The sequence below is a fragment of the Dromaius novaehollandiae genome, chromosome 4 (assembly GCF_036370855.1).
Source record: "Dromaius novaehollandiae isolate bDroNov1 chromosome 4, bDroNov1.hap1, whole genome shotgun sequence".
Classification (NCBI taxonomy): Eukaryota; Metazoa; Chordata; class Aves; order Casuariiformes; family Dromaiidae; genus Dromaius; species Dromaius novaehollandiae.
Genome location: NC_088101.1, coordinates 39,470,321 through 39,488,145, shown reverse-complemented (window position 1 = coordinate 39,488,145; position 17,825 = coordinate 39,470,321). Strand labels below are relative to the sequence as shown.

At 42.9% G+C, this 17,825-nt stretch overlaps 2 protein-coding genes across 14 annotated transcripts in view; one reads left to right on the top strand and one right to left on the bottom strand.

The window, feature by feature from the left end:
* Nucleotides 1–12,957, top strand: part of GATB (glutamyl-tRNA amidotransferase subunit B) — a 52,123-nt gene extending 39,166 nt beyond the window's left edge. For 6 of the 9 annotated variants that reach the window (XM_026104956.2, XM_064510822.1, XM_064510820.1 and 3 more), the window contains 2 exons: nucleotides 1,234–1,368; nucleotides 3,934–4,442. In XM_026104956.2, the coding sequence (XP_025960741.2) occupies nucleotides 1,234–1,368; nucleotides 3,934–4,062 (264 nt within the window). In that variant the 3' untranslated portion in view covers nucleotides 4,063–4,442. Of the gene's footprint in view, nucleotides 1–170; nucleotides 216–1,233; nucleotides 1,369–3,933; nucleotides 4,443–4,782 lie in introns of those variants that run through there. The other 3 variants (XM_026104957.2, XM_064510819.1, XM_026104958.2) reach the window with 3 other exon arrangements.
* Nucleotides 5,713–17,825, bottom strand: part of FHIP1A (FHF complex subunit HOOK interacting protein 1A) — a 97,150-nt gene continuing 85,037 nt past the window's right edge. For all 5 annotated transcript variants that reach the window (XM_026104952.2, XM_064510817.1, XM_026104950.2 and 2 more), the window contains one exon: nucleotides 5,713–15,521. In XM_026104952.2, the coding sequence (XP_025960737.2) occupies nucleotides 15,271–15,521 (251 nt within the window). In that variant the 3' untranslated portion in view covers nucleotides 5,713–15,270. The remainder of the gene's footprint in view (nucleotides 15,522–17,825) is intronic.

Sequence of the window (17,825 nt, the reverse complement as noted above, 5' to 3'; positions counted from 1 at the left end):
AATTGTTTTGCTGAAGGTCTTTTGTACCAGAAAATTCTTGTGTGTTGAAGAAAGTTGCTGGGATATTTAAAATAACCATCCCACATGCTTAATTTTTCCTAAGTTGTCTTGCTGCCCTGTTAAATAATTAACATGCAGTCTGAATGCCTCTTCTTCTCTCCCCTTCCCAGCCTCTTCTTCATTCTACAGTAAGTATTTAATGCTGAATTTTTGACATGACATCCATTTCCAGACTGGTACACAGCGATGGCCCAAACATACAATTACATCTTCAGTGCAAGATCAAGCACAAGCAGCTGTTTCAATAAGAGTTTTCTTTTTCTCCTCCTACCTTTCTGAAATAAGAGCAGAGGGAATACAGAAAATGACTGCCCAAGGAAATTGTTTTTTTATAAATGTTCCCTTCTCTCAGGTTTATTCTAGGGCAATAGCCCTGCTGCAGTACAGGAAAACACACTAACATTAGCTAGTAATTATTCCAGAGGCATAGGTTTAGCCAGCACTCGTGTACCTGGAGGTGATACGTATATGAGCCGGAGCTGCTGCATGGATTCTGCTTGGCCCTATTTTTCTTCTGCTTTGTCATATGTATCCTCTTTACAGCTTGCTGATGAGGATTGGTAATGGGATGTGTTACCTGGGATTGGACTTGGTGCAATGGTCAGCTAATCGTCAGTTCCTGTGCAGAGACATTTGTCATGGAAAAGCATTTTCTTACCGCTCTCAGGCAGGTCTTGTGAATAATGTGAGACGAGCGCAAGTCCTGCCTGAGCAACAGCTTTGCAGTCAGTGACTGCCATTGCATTTTCCCCGCTGCCAGCGAGGGAGGAGGAGTGGCTCCATGCAGCGTGCGCAGTATGCGCCATCGTAAAGCAGGCACAGCAAGGTGCACCGGGGTTGCGCTAGGCAAACTTTTTTGAACAGCAATCGCTGCTGGTAGCAGGCAGCTCTGAGGGCTGTGGTAGGCTGCAGCGCACCACTTGTGAACCATTAACCTGCTCTTATGCAGCATGTGAAAATGTATTGCTTCATTTCAGGCAGCTGTAATGGAGGGAGGACAAAAGAGCTCTTTCTGTGAGGCATGGGATTAAGTTCTTGGGTTTGTTCACATTTAGACCACTGGCTCTTGCTGTTACTAAAATCTGACTTCTTAGTTCAGGAACTGAAATACTGCATGTAAATGACATTAATATGTAAAGACACTGACCATTGCTACTCACTGTGATTTTTCAGGTGCTCGGGGAATTGTGGAAGGGGGAAGGGAAGACCCCTCTTGAAATTGTTAAAGAAAAGAAACTCGAACTGATCCAGGATCAAAAAGAGCTTGAACAAGTCTGCCAGGAGGTGATTGATAGACAAGAAGATGAGGTGATTATGATGGTGCTGGGAAGCTTGGGCACTCTGCTAGTCTGTGGCACTAAAAAGGGGATTTAGATGGCCTTCCCCCACACACCTTTTGATGGGTATTTGAGCTCTAGAGGCAGTATAGGAGGTATTTCATGTTTTTATAGAGCTGCTGCTCAGTTTTCATCGGGGTCTCCTTTTCTCCTTTCGTATTTTACTAAGTGGGTTTTTTTGGAAATTGGAGCATACACCAAATGAATAGCAGAAGAAATTACCAGTCTGGCTAATGTGCCAAGTCATTCTGAAAGACTGTAAAAAAATTATTGTAAGAAAGCAAAACTGTGGAGATCTTTTCCTCTTCAGCTATGCAGTGTGCTGCCAGTAACCTGACCTGGCCACTTGGATAAACATAACTCTGATTTTTGTGTCATCTTTTGTGATGTTAGGGCAACAGTGTTAAACTGTTCTGAATATGAAGAATGAGGTTATCTACCAGCAAAGTGTACATTAGTTATGGAATTAGAGACAGTGTCAGAACTGGCGATGGAAGAGTTTCACTTCTGTCTCTCTTCCCCACATCCCTGCCCCCCTTCACTGCTGAAGGGACGAGGCCACCTGGCTCTGCAGCACGACAGGGTCTGTGGGGTGGGAGGAGGGACTGACATGACAGCAGCTTTGGGGGGGCTTGAGCTCTGCTGCTCCTGGGCTGTTGCGGCAGTGCAAATGCCACAGTGGGAGAGATGTGGGGTTGGCTCGTCCCTGTCTCCTCTGAGGGACCTTAAGCAGCCTGTCGTTCTAACCAGCTCTGAGCCAGGAAAAGGAAAAAAGGCTTGCTGAGCATGCAGGGGAGGAGTGAAAAGGAATCTAGACAGTGTCTAACATCTGTTTTGAAAAAACAAAATGGAGACAAGCGCTTACGCATTCTCTGGAGCAAAAATGTAAAAGCAGGAGTGAATAGCTTACTTCTAATATAAACATTGTCTGGATACATTTGCCATTTGGAAAAAAAGCATTAACATCTTTTGAGAACAATACCACCCACCCCAGATCTCATTGGGGGGTGCTAACAGCTCTGCAAGAGCTTTTGATAAAGAAAATGAGCTTGCAGTAGGTCGGCGTGACCTCCATCAGACTGACTCATTTGCAGAGGCTGATAAAAGTGCTTCTGTATTTTCAGCCTGGTACTGAAACACAAGTGTGGATAGAAAGAACATTAGAACTGATGGGGAAGTGCAGAAGCTGAAGGTCCGTAACTACACTCCCATTTCAGTAATAATGCCTTCTCTGCAAATTTAATTCCTCACTGTTTTCCAGTGTTTCAGTCAAGCTGAATGCAGTAAAATGGCCTCACTTTACAACTTTTTCCAGGTGATCTTTCACTGAGGCAAAAGCTGTCTTGAAGGCCTGTAAGTCAGTGCTTTAAATTGCTAAGAGCTTACCTTACGAAACAGAGTTAGCTGAATACTTGTCAGGATAGAAAAGGTATGCCTTGCTGTTTGATGGTAACCTTTTCTTTAAAATGAATTAACTCACAAACAGTTGCTCAAACCAACAACGAGCAATTTATGAAAATGCAGCATCTAGACTGTACTGTACACTTCCCCATGTAGGTAATTTCTAGCCGATAAGGAGTAATGAGTCCTTTCCATATTGAGACATTACAGATAAGATTTCAGACTGCCAATAATTCAGATACAGTAATGAGTAGTAATATTTGCATTTGTGCATGCTGTTGCCATAGTTGATGGTTCATATGTTATCAGTCCTTCTACCCTCACTCTCTGTGACTAGGACATCCTGTTTAATTGAAGCTATCATGTTTTGCCCAGTAACTCTGACAATGCAGAGAATGTCCTCCCAGCCACACAAACAATACGGGGGCCAGAAGGTTGTGTTTCACCAGTGGCATCTCCTTTAGGAATACTTGAAATGGACTTTCTGACACCCCCCGCCCACCCAGTGTTTTTACTTAGCTTTTAAATATGGCCCCTGATATTTTGCAGGTGATTGAGAGTCAAACACTGGCTCTCTGAGAGGTCATATTTCTGAAGAGTAAAAGTTAATTGTTTTGTTACAGAGGATTCCTTGCTAAGAGGAAATACCATGATGTTACAGAAATACCTAAGTCTTCACCTGCAGGACATCACAAATATTATCAAATACGTTGTTATTCAATGCCAGTTATTCATTATAACTGACCAGTACGCTGAGTCAAAAGCATGATACATACTACTGGGGGAAAAAAACTCCATCTCGTTTTGCTGGCTCTTTTCCAGGGAATCACTGTTTGACTTTCAGAAACTGTTTAAATCCAAAAGAAGTGGGTTTTTTGACTTTTTCAATAAAAGCAAATCTCTCTATTAGTTTGAAGCCCTGCTGCTGTAGAGAGTTGCTGTTGTCTCATGGGAGCAAAGTAGGAGCTGCATGGACCTACTGCAAAATCGAAGGCAGTTTTTGTAAATAATAACCCCAAAACACGGTATTTTACAACTGTGGTCCAAAGGACAAAAGTATTCCTACCTAGGCTGTGAATGAGTGAAGATGTCCATTCTTCCCCATAACAGTGATGTCTGTCTCTTGCTTTTAAAGGTTATGGCAATAAAAGCAGGAAACCAAAAAGTTCTAAATAGGTTAATTGGACTGGTTCAAAGAGCAACACGAGGACGATCCAATCCTGTTCTGGTGAAGCAAATACTGGAGAAGAAGCTGTCTAAATAACCGCACAGAATAACTACACAGATGCCTACAGAAGGTGCGGTTTGCTTTGTTCTCTCCGGTTTGGTTCTGTTCACTGCAAATGAACTTCGGTGACTTAGCATGAAACAGGATTATTTTCCCCACATTGGTTATTCTTCAAAGAGCAGTAAGTTCTAGCCTTCCTCGGATGCATCAGCCAAAGACAGGACAAAAATCAAGAAGCATTTGGAGCAAAAGAATAGCAAATGATACAGAGAGTCATGTCCATCTCCACTTTGGTGGGGCGTTGAGAAATAACGTTTCCACCTAAGTGGGGGGAACAACTTCCCAGAGCAGTCTGTGAGTAAACAGAGAACTTAAGTTGTACTGGTCAGTTTTGTAATAAAGCAAGTGTAAACTCAGCTTTTCTACCTTCCTTTTTCTTGTGAGAAGGGAAATTCACAGATCTTGAATGTGAAATCTAGTGGTGTACACTAATAACTCGCTAATAAATTGGTGTGAGCACACCAGTAACTAGGATTAAAATATCTAGCTGTAATTAGAAATGGTCACACACACCTCCATGCCTGGCAGAAGGGAAAAAGTATGCAATCCCCTCATTTGTCCTGGTTTCTGACGGAGATGGAGAAAGGACAAGGTCACTGGCTGCTTAAATAAGTGCCTGAGGCTAATGCCACAAGATGCAAGTGCCCACATCCAAAAATTACTTTGTCAAACTTTTTGCTTGCCTTCTCTTTGTAGGTGCCCAGATACATGCCTTGGACACTCAGGCAAAGCTCTGCGAGTGTGTCACTACTGTACACCTGAGCCTCCAGAGATTCATTTTGGCCTGTGAGGTTCAACGTAACCATCACGTTTCTACTGGCCCTGCACAATCTGCAGAGGATGAAGGTTGCCCTTCTTTTATACAGTAGCTCAGTGCATGGACCGTTCGCTCTGGTTCAGATTTTTTTCCACAGGAGAGAACTTGACCCTGCATTTCCCATACAGCTGCTCTAAGCACGAGGCCGCAGGCTCTCCAGCATGTGGCTTTCTGCTGTCACCTGGAATGGCACCACTCTGTGGAAATAACTGATCATTCAGTTGGCATACCAAAAATAAGCAGGATCCGGCTGGGTTCTAATGTCTGCTCCAGCATTTAATCCTGTATAGTTTCCTAAGTGTTTTATGCTAGTTTAACTTCCATTTTTCAACTCCTGGCTTGAGGTACCCACAAAATCCAGGGTTCTAGACTTCAGCTCCCAGGGCCAACCACTGGCACATGTAAATTCTGTAGCTGATCAAATTATTAATAGGCCCAACTAGAGGCAGCCATTCAAGTTTACATTTAGTAGGGAAAGAAATCCCATTTAGCACCATGGGTTTGGAGCTCCCTTTTGGATGCTGCTAAAGCGTACATTTTAAAGGCTACATTAAGGTCATGCCTCCAAGATGCTTCTTCAGAAATCTGCTCTAGGATGGCCATACGTTGTCAGGAGGAGTGCAGCAGGTGTACGCCTGGGATTTTAGTCATCTTTGCAAACACGGAGTTTGCAACACTAATTTCAACTAGCTCAATGGCAGCACATTCTCAGCGTAGTAGTGCCAACATTACCGCTCAAGGACATTTCTGTACGAACAGGCTCATGGTTCAAGTTTGGATTCTGAATTAGAAAACAGGCAAAAAAACCCTGAAGTTTTCAAATACATTTAATGAATAAAAGGTATACCCCTAATAACATAAAAATAACTTACAGTTAAAAAGTTATACAGCTGACAAAAAGCAGTAACATGGTGAAATTTCCCTACTGTTGCAATCAAAAACCTTGACCCCTTTAAAAAACATTTCATTTAATCTGACATTCATACAAAGGCATTTTCTATCACTTGTCATGTCATCAGTAAAAAATAACATTGTCTTTTACACAGTAGTACCCATTTTGTTCCAATAGGTACATTTTCAGTCAATAGAAGCTTTATTCAGCAAACTTTAAGTTTCAGAACTGGAACTCTGTTCAACTCTTGCCATGGCAGAAAGAAACCAAAAGGCACAAGGACTTCTGCATGAAATCTCAAATCCTAATTTAACAGTACTCCTCAGCCTACAAAAAACCACCCATCATTCCCAAAAGGTGGTCCTCCAAGGTTAGTGCTTTTTGTTGCACAGCTTGATGTTGCTGTGCTGGGTTTACTTCTACTGTAGTGGGTGCAACTTCAAAAAACACACAGCAATGAGTTTGGAATAATAACAGTTAAGCTGTATTTAAGCGAGAGGAGAATTTTCCACTACTGTAGCATGGCTACTGCTGGTAAATGTATTTTTAATGGCTACTTCTTCTCAGACACTTTTTTCCCCAAAGTAATTACACTTTGCTAATACAGTACAAAATCTGTTAAAAAAATCATAAGCCAAGTTCTATATGAGTACAGCACTAGATCTTCGAATGAGTTTACTGTAAATCTCAATCTATTTTCACCTCCACCTGCCAGACACAATGAAGAACAAGATAAAAAAGGGATAATTGTAATATCCTTCCCCTATGACAGAAGGAAAAGAGCAGCTATAGTCTATAAATTTTGAATTATATTATGAGCCAGGCAGTGCTGAATTTTTAAACAAATCTTTTGCAGACACACACAAAATGCAAATTTTTTTTTCTGGTAATCAGAAAGTGTTAAACAAGCTCAAGATGATGAATCATTTTAATGTCATGGAGATACCAGCTATCAACTGCCAAGCAGTCTTAGCTGGCAGTGGTAGGGGGTGGAGATGGAAAGCTCGGCATGGCGAGCTAACACTACTCCAACTATTGCAGCCTGCATTAAAGGGCCCGTTAGTCATGTTACACTAACTCGATTGACGCAACGTAAGCAAACGCATTATCCTTCTTTGCCTGGCAAGGGCCTGAAACGCCAAGCAGTTAAAACCACCGTTGTCACTTTTTCCTCTGTCCTAAATGGACCTAAGGGCAAATTCTAAGTACTCCACAAGTGAGCGCCACACTGTGCGTAACAGCTTTTGTTCATATTTGTACAGCAAAGTGTGTATATCCAGTAGTCTACAAAGTGCATAAAAGACAGAAGCAGCCTCAAGGAATTTAATATCTGCTATTGTAAAGACAAAAAAGTAAGCACAGGATACGTGGAGCCAGCAAGAGAAAATGCAGAACCTGGCTACGAAGTGCTCAGTGTCGGAACGCTTTGCACACCCAGAAGCTGTTTCCAGGGTGGTTATACCAAGGCTACGAACTCGGGAATTAGGACTGAAGCTCTGACCCTAACTTTCAAGTCTTACTTGGTTACAGTGGCGCTCCCTGATCTCCTGCCATCTGTGCAACAGCATTAGGCAGGGTGAATTAAGGACAGTTTCGTGCAGATTTTTGAGCAGCAACCGTCCACAGAGGGCCAAGGAGAATGCTTACAAATTAGAAGTTGGCACCAGACACCGTCATGACAATCTCATCTAATCGTTGATGGAAGTCCTTTATAGGTCACTCCCGAGGCAGAGCGATGATACTTTCCAGCCTGTATAGCTGAAGTATCCCGAAGAAGAGAAGACCGTTGACAAAAAAGACACTGGCAATGCTGAAGTAGTGAAGAAAGAATCTCTAGCGCTCAGCCTTGGCTGCAGAGTTCAATTTTAACTGTGTTAAAAATAGAAGCATATGACAGGAACCTTAACCAAAAATTTACAGCGGCAGTGTTCACGCTGCAATTCCACTGCAGCCCCTTTCCACTCCGCTTCTGTGGCATGGTGTCACTCTGCTGTCATGTTCTCATTTCTGTTCTGAGCACCTCTCTATCTACACGCTCGCACGGGCACTGACCTCAGCAGCACCTCCTCAGTGATTTATGGCCTTGTGTATATGCTCAACATGCTTTTTTTTCCCCCCATCTTAAACAAATTGGGTTTTCACTAAACTCTCTATTCTCACACTGCTCAAGGGAGAAGAGAGAATAACATGCTGTTCTTTTTTGTCCTTGTTGCCTGCACCTTCCTTGCAAATGCTGTTTTCAAATACTCCAAAATTCGTTATATTCTGCCTCACATAATGGCAACAGAAAACCAAGTTACAGCAGCTAGGAGGTCAAGATTTATCTTTTCACATACAGCAAGGGCTTACCTGGATTGCATTGGCTGTTCAGTGCAAGTCTCCCCAAAAGCTACAAACTTGAGCATAATATAGAGAGAATTCTAATCTAATATTACACAGTGTGAGGAAGGCAAAAAAGCAGAAAATCCTGAGTTGTCAAGACCTGTGTTTTGCTGTGCCTTTATCTGCCCATTGCGATGGCAAATTTAAACTCTGCTGCCATCTAGAAGAGCCAAGCTAGACCAGGAGTTAGGGATCAGTGCAACAGGAACACAGACCCTCTGGGAACACTCCTTCTTTCCTGGCTGTGCTCCAGCACACACCCCACATCAGGCAGTTCAGCCTCAGCCTCCCACCTTACCTGCTAGGGACTGCCACCAAACAGGGCCCAAAGAGATGAGAATCCCAACTACATGTGAATTTTAGCTGCAATAAAGCAAACCTACAGTGGGGAGCAGGCGTGCTTGGGTGTTGCAATGAGACAACGAAGGTGATGCATGCAGTTCCTCACAAAAGAAAGTGGGGTCTAATTGGCAACATGGTAGTGCGTGGTGCAAATGAGTACTAAGGAGTCTTTCCTCTAGGTACTGAGTTAGCCCCAGCCCCCCACAGCTGCCTGCAGGATGTACAGGCATTTCACAACCATTCACAGCATCTGCTGCCTGGGTATGTGTGGATGAAGAGGGACCTGCCCTTCACTGCCCCTCCCCTTCCTCTGTGTGAGGTCCAACTTGTGACCCTCCACCTAACTCCGTCTCACCTGCTGGCTTTTCCCCAAAGTGACAGGTGACCTCCATGCCAGACCCTGCACAACCCCAGCAGCCAAACATCACCAGTGACGGGCAGCCAGTTATTGCACGCCGTATCCGTTGCCTTGGTCACTGCAGCCCCGGGGGAAGGCCTGCAGTAGGGCTCAGTACTGCCAGCTGCAGAGGCCGCGCTCCCATGAGCTAATCCTAACACGGGTGCTTGAAGGCCGATCGTTTTGCCATCGGGAATGCTCCCTCCATTCGCAAGCATTTTGTGCAAACAGAAAGCAAACGCTCTCCTGAGGCACGGTCACATCAACCACAGCTTCAACTATCCAAAGCCTGTGAACCACTAAGCAGGCATACTCATCAGCAAGTTATATTTTATTTTCTCATTTCTAAAGCTTCGGAGGCCACACTTTCAGGTTGGTTTTAGAGGCTAGGATCTTTCCACACTGGAGCTTAGAAACCAACACTGTTATTCTGGAGTTTTAAGACAGACACTGGTCAGAGCTGCCAACTCCAAGCTGCCCTTGGACGCTCAGGGACACCCAGAGAGACCCCAGCAGCGAGTATCGAGACCGGGAGCCATTCGCCCTCCTCTGAAGACAAGAGGGCGTTTTGTCCGAGCCCCAGCCAAACTGACACAGCAGCACTGAGCTGGACACAGTTTAGTTGTCTTGGATTTAACTCATCCACATTACTTTTTGGTCTAAATCCAAGCTAGTTATTTTTAAAATAGACTGCAATAAAATACAGCTGCTATGGAGCTGGCTTCATCCAAAATGTAAGTTTGCAGGTAGTTAGTCCACAATACCTAATTGTATGCGGGCACTCTGCCGAAGCCCCAGAGAAAGTTATTTGGTTGAGAAATGCAGCCTTTGCACAAAAGTCCCATCAGGGCTTTTAGCCCAGAGACTTCAGTCTTAATTTAATCCAGCTGCCACACAAAAAAACCATTATAATCAATGAACGAAAAGAAGATTTGCACAGTCAGCAACAAACCCCCACTTTAAGTACCTACATATTTGAGGCTACAAGTAATGCTCCTATTCATAAATAAGAGGCTTCCAACTGAGCATATAACAAATAGAATAGATTGATGCTAGACCACAACATGTTTAGAAAAGCTGAGGCCCCCTGAAAAATAAGTACATTTAGTCAGAGCTGAGCTTTCGTAGCTAACGAAGTCACTGAAATAGTGCTGCATTCTGCGGCTGCCTTCAGTCTGAGAGCTGGCACCGCTGTCATATTATCTGAATACCTATTTATGCAAATCTGATGCCACATTAACACAGAGCAATTTTTCCCTCCTTCACACAGCTCTCATTCAAAACACTGCGTGGCTCTACTATGTAACTGGACAGTTACCATACTCATTTTTGAACTTTGCTATGAGCGTTTTCTTTCTGCAACTAGTCCCTGATAAGCTGAGGTAACAGAAATGAAAATTCTTGCTGCGTTTCACATGGATGCAAATGCCCCCTGCTAATCCGCGGTGTTTTACCTTTGGTTTGCTCATTAATGTAAGCAGTCTGAGTGCCATGTAACCTCCATTTCTGCTGATAAAGCTCAAAGGGTGCAAGGAAGAACATACTGTAATTATCTAAATCAGATCTGGACAGAGCAGCAACATGCCTGTATCGTGCCAGAGCCTTCCGAATTAAAAGGAAAGAAAGAAGAAAATCTCAGTATTCTACTCATAACTGCAGATGCAGTTTAAATGTTACAAATGTAATAGGAGCCTTCATAAAAACTGCAGGCATGACATAGCAATTTCAGTAAATACAGCACAGTAAATTGCTTATTAAATCACGCTGCCCTCCAACAGGAGCTCTGGCTACAAATTCAAATGATAAACTATGTCATTGTATTTACTGTAACTGCACCAAATCAGACAGCTCCTATCCTTTTCTTCCCAACCCTGAGATTTTAATGCTTCTTAAAGGAGCTAAAACAACCTTGCTGGAGCACGAAACCTTGAGAGAGACAGGCACAGGCCACGAAGGGTAGCGAATGCTTAAGCGCTGTGCTAGCTGGTCTACTTCTATTGGTAAATACAACTTAACCTCTTGAACTTAAACCCTCGGACTCTGCTGGATGCAGTAGTTTGTTTGCAACCATTTCCCTCAGGAGGGGAGAACAGGCCACTTCGCCGCCGTGCCGGGGCAAAGGGCAGGCCGAGCAGCGCTGCTGGCACAAACATGGCCCAGACTTGCTGTCTATCCCGTCCTGTTCCCATTCGAAAGCAAGGCTTCTGCAAAGACCTGAAGTCCATCCCCATCACCAGGCAGCTTCTCCCTTTCTAGGGAATGTACCGATCTTACTTCTTAAAAACATCAAAATCTAACCTAACAAGGCAAATGCACTGAGCAGGCAGAGCAGCACAACGTGACTGAAGTCAGACTTTTTACAAAGTCACAAACCCTGATGAAAAAGGAAAGAAGAGAAGAAATTTGTGAACCAGACGCTCTGAAGCAACGGCTCTGGACCTCCTGGTGAGAGGGACTTCCCCCCCCAGGCACACTGCTGTGAATTTTCCCTCATCGCCCTGGGATACAGCTGAGAACAGCAGCTTTCACTGCTGGTCTTCCAAACCAAGTTCAGAAGTTAACTGGACTAAAAAAGCAGTGCATCTTTTCACATCTGGAGCTGCAACACCAATAAACAACCTGGTCTCATTTGAAACCCCACATTTTTCTTTAGGACACGTTGAAAGGACCAAATTAAAGAATAATGCCTGGAATACGATAATAAAAGGGCTACGTAGGGCCAGCAACACAGAACATGAACTGCAACTGACTGTGTCTATCCAAAGATCAGCAGATGCAAAGGATGACGCTGTTCTGAATTAAAGTTGCCGAATTCTTTAGATCAGCTGATACAAACCATATGTACGTGTGTGCTGAGACTATCCCACAGTGCATCCAAAGAGAGGTCACAGGCAAAAGAGAATGACTACAACTGTTTTAAGATATGAAACATTCACTCTATAGATAGGTTGCAACAAATAGCTGGCTGAAATTGTGGTAAAGATTCCTCGCTAGAGCAGAACTGCTTACAAACACTCAGCAAAAGCTACATCACGGGAAATGTGGCATTTCCACTTTGAAACATAAAGCAAGAGACTGAAAATTCACTTTGGTATCACTGAGCTGCTACCTGCAGGTTTTGGAATAGATCTGCGAACCCAAAGACACTTCATTCATGACTGAGCCAAAGACAACGTGCAGAAGAGAGGGTCTTCTAGTCACACACACATGTACACAGGGGGAAATCCAGGCTGTGCAATGCATCCTCTCGACTCCGGGAAAGGGCAGCATAACGCTGTGTACTGCAGGGGCCAACCGACCGGACTGCGGCATAGACCCCACTTTGGAAATAACGTATTGGTAGGAGGCCTAATAAGCCATTACCTAAACTGGAGTGAAGGAGCTTACTAAACATGCATTTGGCTGAAGAACTTAATGCACAGAGAGATGATTGGTCTCCGAGGATCAACATCTGCAACTTAAACCAGAGTCCTGAGCCAGGGTCACTGCACTCGTCCACCTCTTCCTTTTGGGGAGCTGACTGACAGATTTCCTTTCCTTGGAGACATTGTGTGCGCACACCGTCATGACCGCAGTCACAAGAACCCTTCCACACGCGGTTCTGGATTTCAAAGGCTGACTTTATCCTACTGCATGTGGCAGGCTCAAATAATTCCTCTGAAACTACTTCAGCTTATGAGGTAAAACCTCCCCTTCCTCAAATTTACAGATGCTTTTCTGAGCAGCCTGCACTGTAAGATCCCCATCTACCTTAATAGGCTCACTGAACTGAACATTGCCATGAGTTTGCACATTTGCTAGAAACACCAGTTAAAATTAACAATCCCCAAAGATATCACTCCTACCCAGCAAATAAAGATCATTTTAGAATAAAAACAAGGAAAGGGAGTGTTCATAAATAAATTTACTGCACTGAGCACTGGTCTGCAGAATTTTTTCTCCTTCTTTTTCGCTCCTTTTTAAGAAGTCCTTTAAAAAAGGATTGGACTGCTTCTGCCATTAAGCACTTGATTCCGAATCATTAAAAGTTAGCTGATCCCATTCATTTGGTAGTGCCTCTTTTGTTCACATAAAATTCCTACTACAAGTGACGAGGAGCACAGTAAACACTGCCCCTACCTACTGATGCTGCCGCACTTTCCATAGAAGACGCTACTGAGCCCCTTCAGGCTGGGCCTTGGAGCATGGGTTGAAATAATAGTGGGAGAAGAACCAGCCATTTCCTAGGACAAGGGAAGAAAACTTAGTCTGCTCATTGCCCATTTCCAACAACAAGGCAGGAAAAAACAAAGGAAAGAAAAAGAAAGGAAGAGCTCTCTGAAAGCTGGATAAGCAAGATTAAAGAAAAACCCTACAGCTTCATTTGAGTTTCCAAGGAAGCTTGTGAGGTGAAACAGGGGAGGTGGAAGGGAGGTCAGAAGATGATTTACAGGATGGTGATGCAAAGGTGAATTGTTGCTTAGAAAAGAGACAAGTCAGTGGGAAAGAGAACAAAAGAGTTGGCTGGGAAGCAACATGAGGGCCACCGACAACCCTCAGTGGTGGCAGATGTGAGGGCTGTACAGCAGACAGGTGAAGACAGACCCAGAGAAGTTCTTGAGGCGATTTTCTTAGAGGTACACTTCGGGATTTTTCCTTGGTATAGCCTACAGCTGTCTGACGCACTGAATGCTTCTCCCAGCTCGTAGATGAAAGGTACTTCTCAGAAGCATCTAAAGGATTTAGGAGCCTAAATTGCACTGCAAGTTCCATAGAAATGTGACCTGAAATTAATTAGACACTTCGGGGGGGGGGGGGGGAATGTTAAATGGTATTATATTTTCTCTTGCAATCTCTGAGAAAGTGCATTCAAAAATAGGGTTGTGATTAATTGGAGCACCCCAGCATTATGGGTTTACAACTAGCAGGAGCATTAATTTATGGAAGCACTATTTCTGACTTCCATTTCTTTAGATTTCCTGGGGTTGCTGCTGGTTCCTTTCCTGGACAAAGGGGTTTACAGCTTTCTTGAACTAAACCCCTCTTTATGTAGAGACAACTACAGCACACAGGAAGCACAATTATCCTACTAAGATAAGATGAAATGTGGTGGTGATGCACCAATTCATCATGTTTGGGTTCTTCTAATGAAGCCCATTACTCACAGAAGAGAATTTTCTCAAGCAGTTAGTCACCAGCAGACAGCCTTCCCTGTTACTGCTTCGTTTTCTGTAGCTGGTGAATAGTCTGATCCTCCCCTCACCATCCCAAAAGTGCAATATTAGGAAAAGCCAACACCTAATTTAAAAGTAAACAAACAGTATTTAACTTTCCCCTTAACCACAAAAAAGATGACAAAAAAGCGAACAGCTTTCTGGAGCAAGCCAACCTTTTTCATTAAAAAATTGACAAAAACAGCCTGCTGTCCTTTTAATACTACTGAAAGGTACTGAGTACCTTTCTTTAGCTTATTAAAATAAGCATAAAAATAAACTACACATTAATTACAGCTTGCATAAAAACATTTTGTTTTGTACTTTGTGCAAATCTGACTAAATAAGGCTTGCTTGAGAGTTTAGGTAGCAATGTAGCAGTTATCAAAGAATGGTGAGAAACTGCAAGGAAAATTCCAGGCAGTCTGCAATGCACATCCACTTACACAGTTCATTTGACTTCAAAGACCAACAGCTGAGAGCTGCAGATCTGTCTGCAGCATAAGGCAATATGGTATGTGTTGGGTCCAGCACCTGCTTTCAACTAGTCATGAGTTTAACACACATAAGACCACTTGAATTCAAAAACAAGAGCCACTAGTTAAAAAGGACTTCAGAGGTGGATCGGTAAGAACCCCCATTTCAGGGAAAAGGGATGGGAGGGAGAAGGGCAAAGACATGGAGAAGCACGACCCTTCACAGAAAGGGGCTTTGTGCAGATTTTGTATATATTGCTCTACCTGAAGCTTTCCCCATGGAGCTGTGCTTTTCCAGAGCAAACTGCCTTGCAGCAGCCTATCAGAACAGTGTTTCTGGAAGAGAAAAAGCTAAAACGTTTGCCCCTCTCAGCCAATCCACGAGTGTCTATTGCAGAAATTTTACAGAAATCTGTAACACTAAGGAAGGGTGATTGTGTAAAAAGGAGGAGATAAACTAGGAAGCTGCAACAACAACAGAATCAGAAATACATCAAATAAGTTACGTAGCACAGAGGGAAATTATAAGGCCTAATATAAGATAACATGGAATAACATTCTGCCTCTTGCTTCCCCCTCCAAATCAAGTATTTTCAGGAAATATCAAAGTACAACCTTCTTTTGTAAGCAGCGTTGCATTAAAGCCCCGTTTAAAAGCTTTTAAAAAACACGTTTGAAAAAAGATGCTAATAATAATCCTCAAAATCCCCCAGTATTTTGTAACACAAAATGGAATGTTCTTGCGCCAGCGCTGCCAGCTCCTTCAGGAACTCCGGGAAGAGGGCAGCTGCGAGCACGGCATTCCTCACGTGCACAGGAAGGCTGGGAAGAGCCAGGCTTTTCTTTCCTTTATGTCCCAGGAAGGGCTGGAGTATAGCTGGAGAAGCTTCGGAGAGGCTCCTCCCTTTGCCTGCGCTGCTGTCAGGCTGGATGTTACCTAAAGCCAGGAGGAGAGGGAAAAAAGACTCAGTGTTTGCAGCATACGCAGTATTTGTGCAGTGACCATACCCAGTTTACAAGGGTTGTATTTAGAGCTGCAGTTTGCAATACCCAGACTGTGCAGGGAGATACTCCACTAATCCAACATTTTAAAGTTCTATATGGCCCAATTCTACTGCATTTTTTATTAGCCAACTTTTCCTAGGTTATGTATTATTCAGTTCCAGCTCTGATGAAAGAAATATGTGGGCAGTCAAGGAGTCATCAGAAAGAACAGTATGGATTAACCTTATGAAATAAGGTTCAGATAATATCTACCATCTAAACCCAGCACAGTTTTCTCAGTCTAAAATGATACTGTATTCTAGCCCTTGCCTGGATCAAATTATCATTTGGACTTTACTTTTTTCTCTCTTTCTGCCTCCTCCTCTCCATTAATCATTGTGTAAATACATTTGAGGCCTGAACTGGCGAACTGTCACAAGAATTTGAGTTAAGTTGGTAACGAAGGGAAAAACTGCTTGAAAATTTGACTTTTCTACAACTTTGGTCCCTGCCAGCTTTCACTCCTTGTCATCAAGAAATAAACATTAAAAAAAAAAAAAGTAAAAAACACCACGTGTTCTCCACAGCATAGACAGCTATATGATCTCTCCTGCCAGGGTTCAGAGGATCAGGCAGGGCTCAAGCAGCAGAATGTATGGAACAGCAGTGACAGCAGCATTTAAATTTCAATCAATTGCTCCTCGTTTCAACCTGCAGCAGAACTGCACTTTAATTAAATGACGTTCTGTGTAGCTAAAAAGGTGACAAAATTTAACACCCATAGAAAGAAATATTTCTTCATTTCTTTTACAAAGAAAAATCAACTTGCAGAACTCCCTGCCACAAGATGTCAGTGAGACCAAGAGCTTAGTCGGATAAAATTCTGTGTAACCCAACAGGGGCTGTTCTCATCAGCTATGAAATCCTTAAAAAAAAGTGGTATTAGCTCCCCATTCTGCAGGCAGTAAAACAAACACTATATCACTGCATTAAGAAGAGGTTTCCCTTAACGGGCATGTAGTTTTTGTTAAAACAACTCAGTCTCAGGTTACAGGTGCCTTCTTCTGAAACATCTGCAAGTAGCTAATGCGAGGACTCCCGCATGGATGAGCCTCCCTCAATGTAGCAAAGCAATTCCCGTGTTCAATAGCTCTGCACTTTTGTTCCTTTTACGAAGTCCTCCTAAGGCACTGAGGAATTACTGTACACTTTCAAATACCGAAAGAAATTTTACTCTTAATCATCTAGCAGTGTTGTGCTTTTCTTGAGTTTCAAAAACCTCTCCAACTGCAGGCTTATCAATCATTCATAATGTTATTCTACAAATTTCTACCTACTGGACCCAGAGTAGGAGAATTTCAGTTCTGTGGAAAATTCTGACTGTGGGAAGAAAAACAACTTAAATTATGAATTACAATGAAAAGACGAAGTTTTGAGCTTCCCTTGAAGGTCTCTCTCTCTTTTTTTTTTTTTTTTAGATTTTCTAACACTGTCAAAACGTTTCATAATGATTTTAAATAGCTTAGGCAATAAAACCAGAATGCTAGTATGCTGTCAAAGTTAGTTTAGTTTTTGTTTTTAAACTCTTCCTTTCAAAAGGCAAAATTGACACATTTCCACAAAAACATTTTGATTCAGACTAAACTGCTTTAAAAATACCCAAACAAACAAGCAAGCAAAAAAACAAAACAGAAAAACCCACCAAACACACACAGAGAAAACTAGTCTAGGGACCAGAGATTTGACTTTTTCTTCGAATGAGCTTGTCCACTTTTTTCTAGGGTCAGGATGCAAACTGAATCATACAATTGAGAAAATTAGTACTCTACGGACATTGTTACCAGTGTGCTAAAGGAAGGGCAGCATCTCATATGGGATCTAGATCGCGACAGCTCTACATATCTAGGCCTAACCCAAACTATTGGTTAAGCAAACCATATAGTACTGCAAGGAGAAAATTAATCTTTCATTTGTGCTAGGAGATTTTTGTAGACCGCCACTGTCAAGAGAAAGGAAATGCTTTGGAATATTGCTATTTTGCATTTGTGCTATTCAGTAAGTCTGGCTTCCATTTTTCAGGCCTAAATTCTGTAGGAGGCCAGTTATGCTCAAACCTGCAGGGAAAACTGTCTGGGGTTATTTATCACTTCCACTAGCAAAAGAACCCCAGAGAAGCTTTGTGTTAGCTTTAATGCGACAACCTTTCAGCATCATGCAAGCAACCAATAGGATCTCCCCGTTCTATTTCATTTACCAT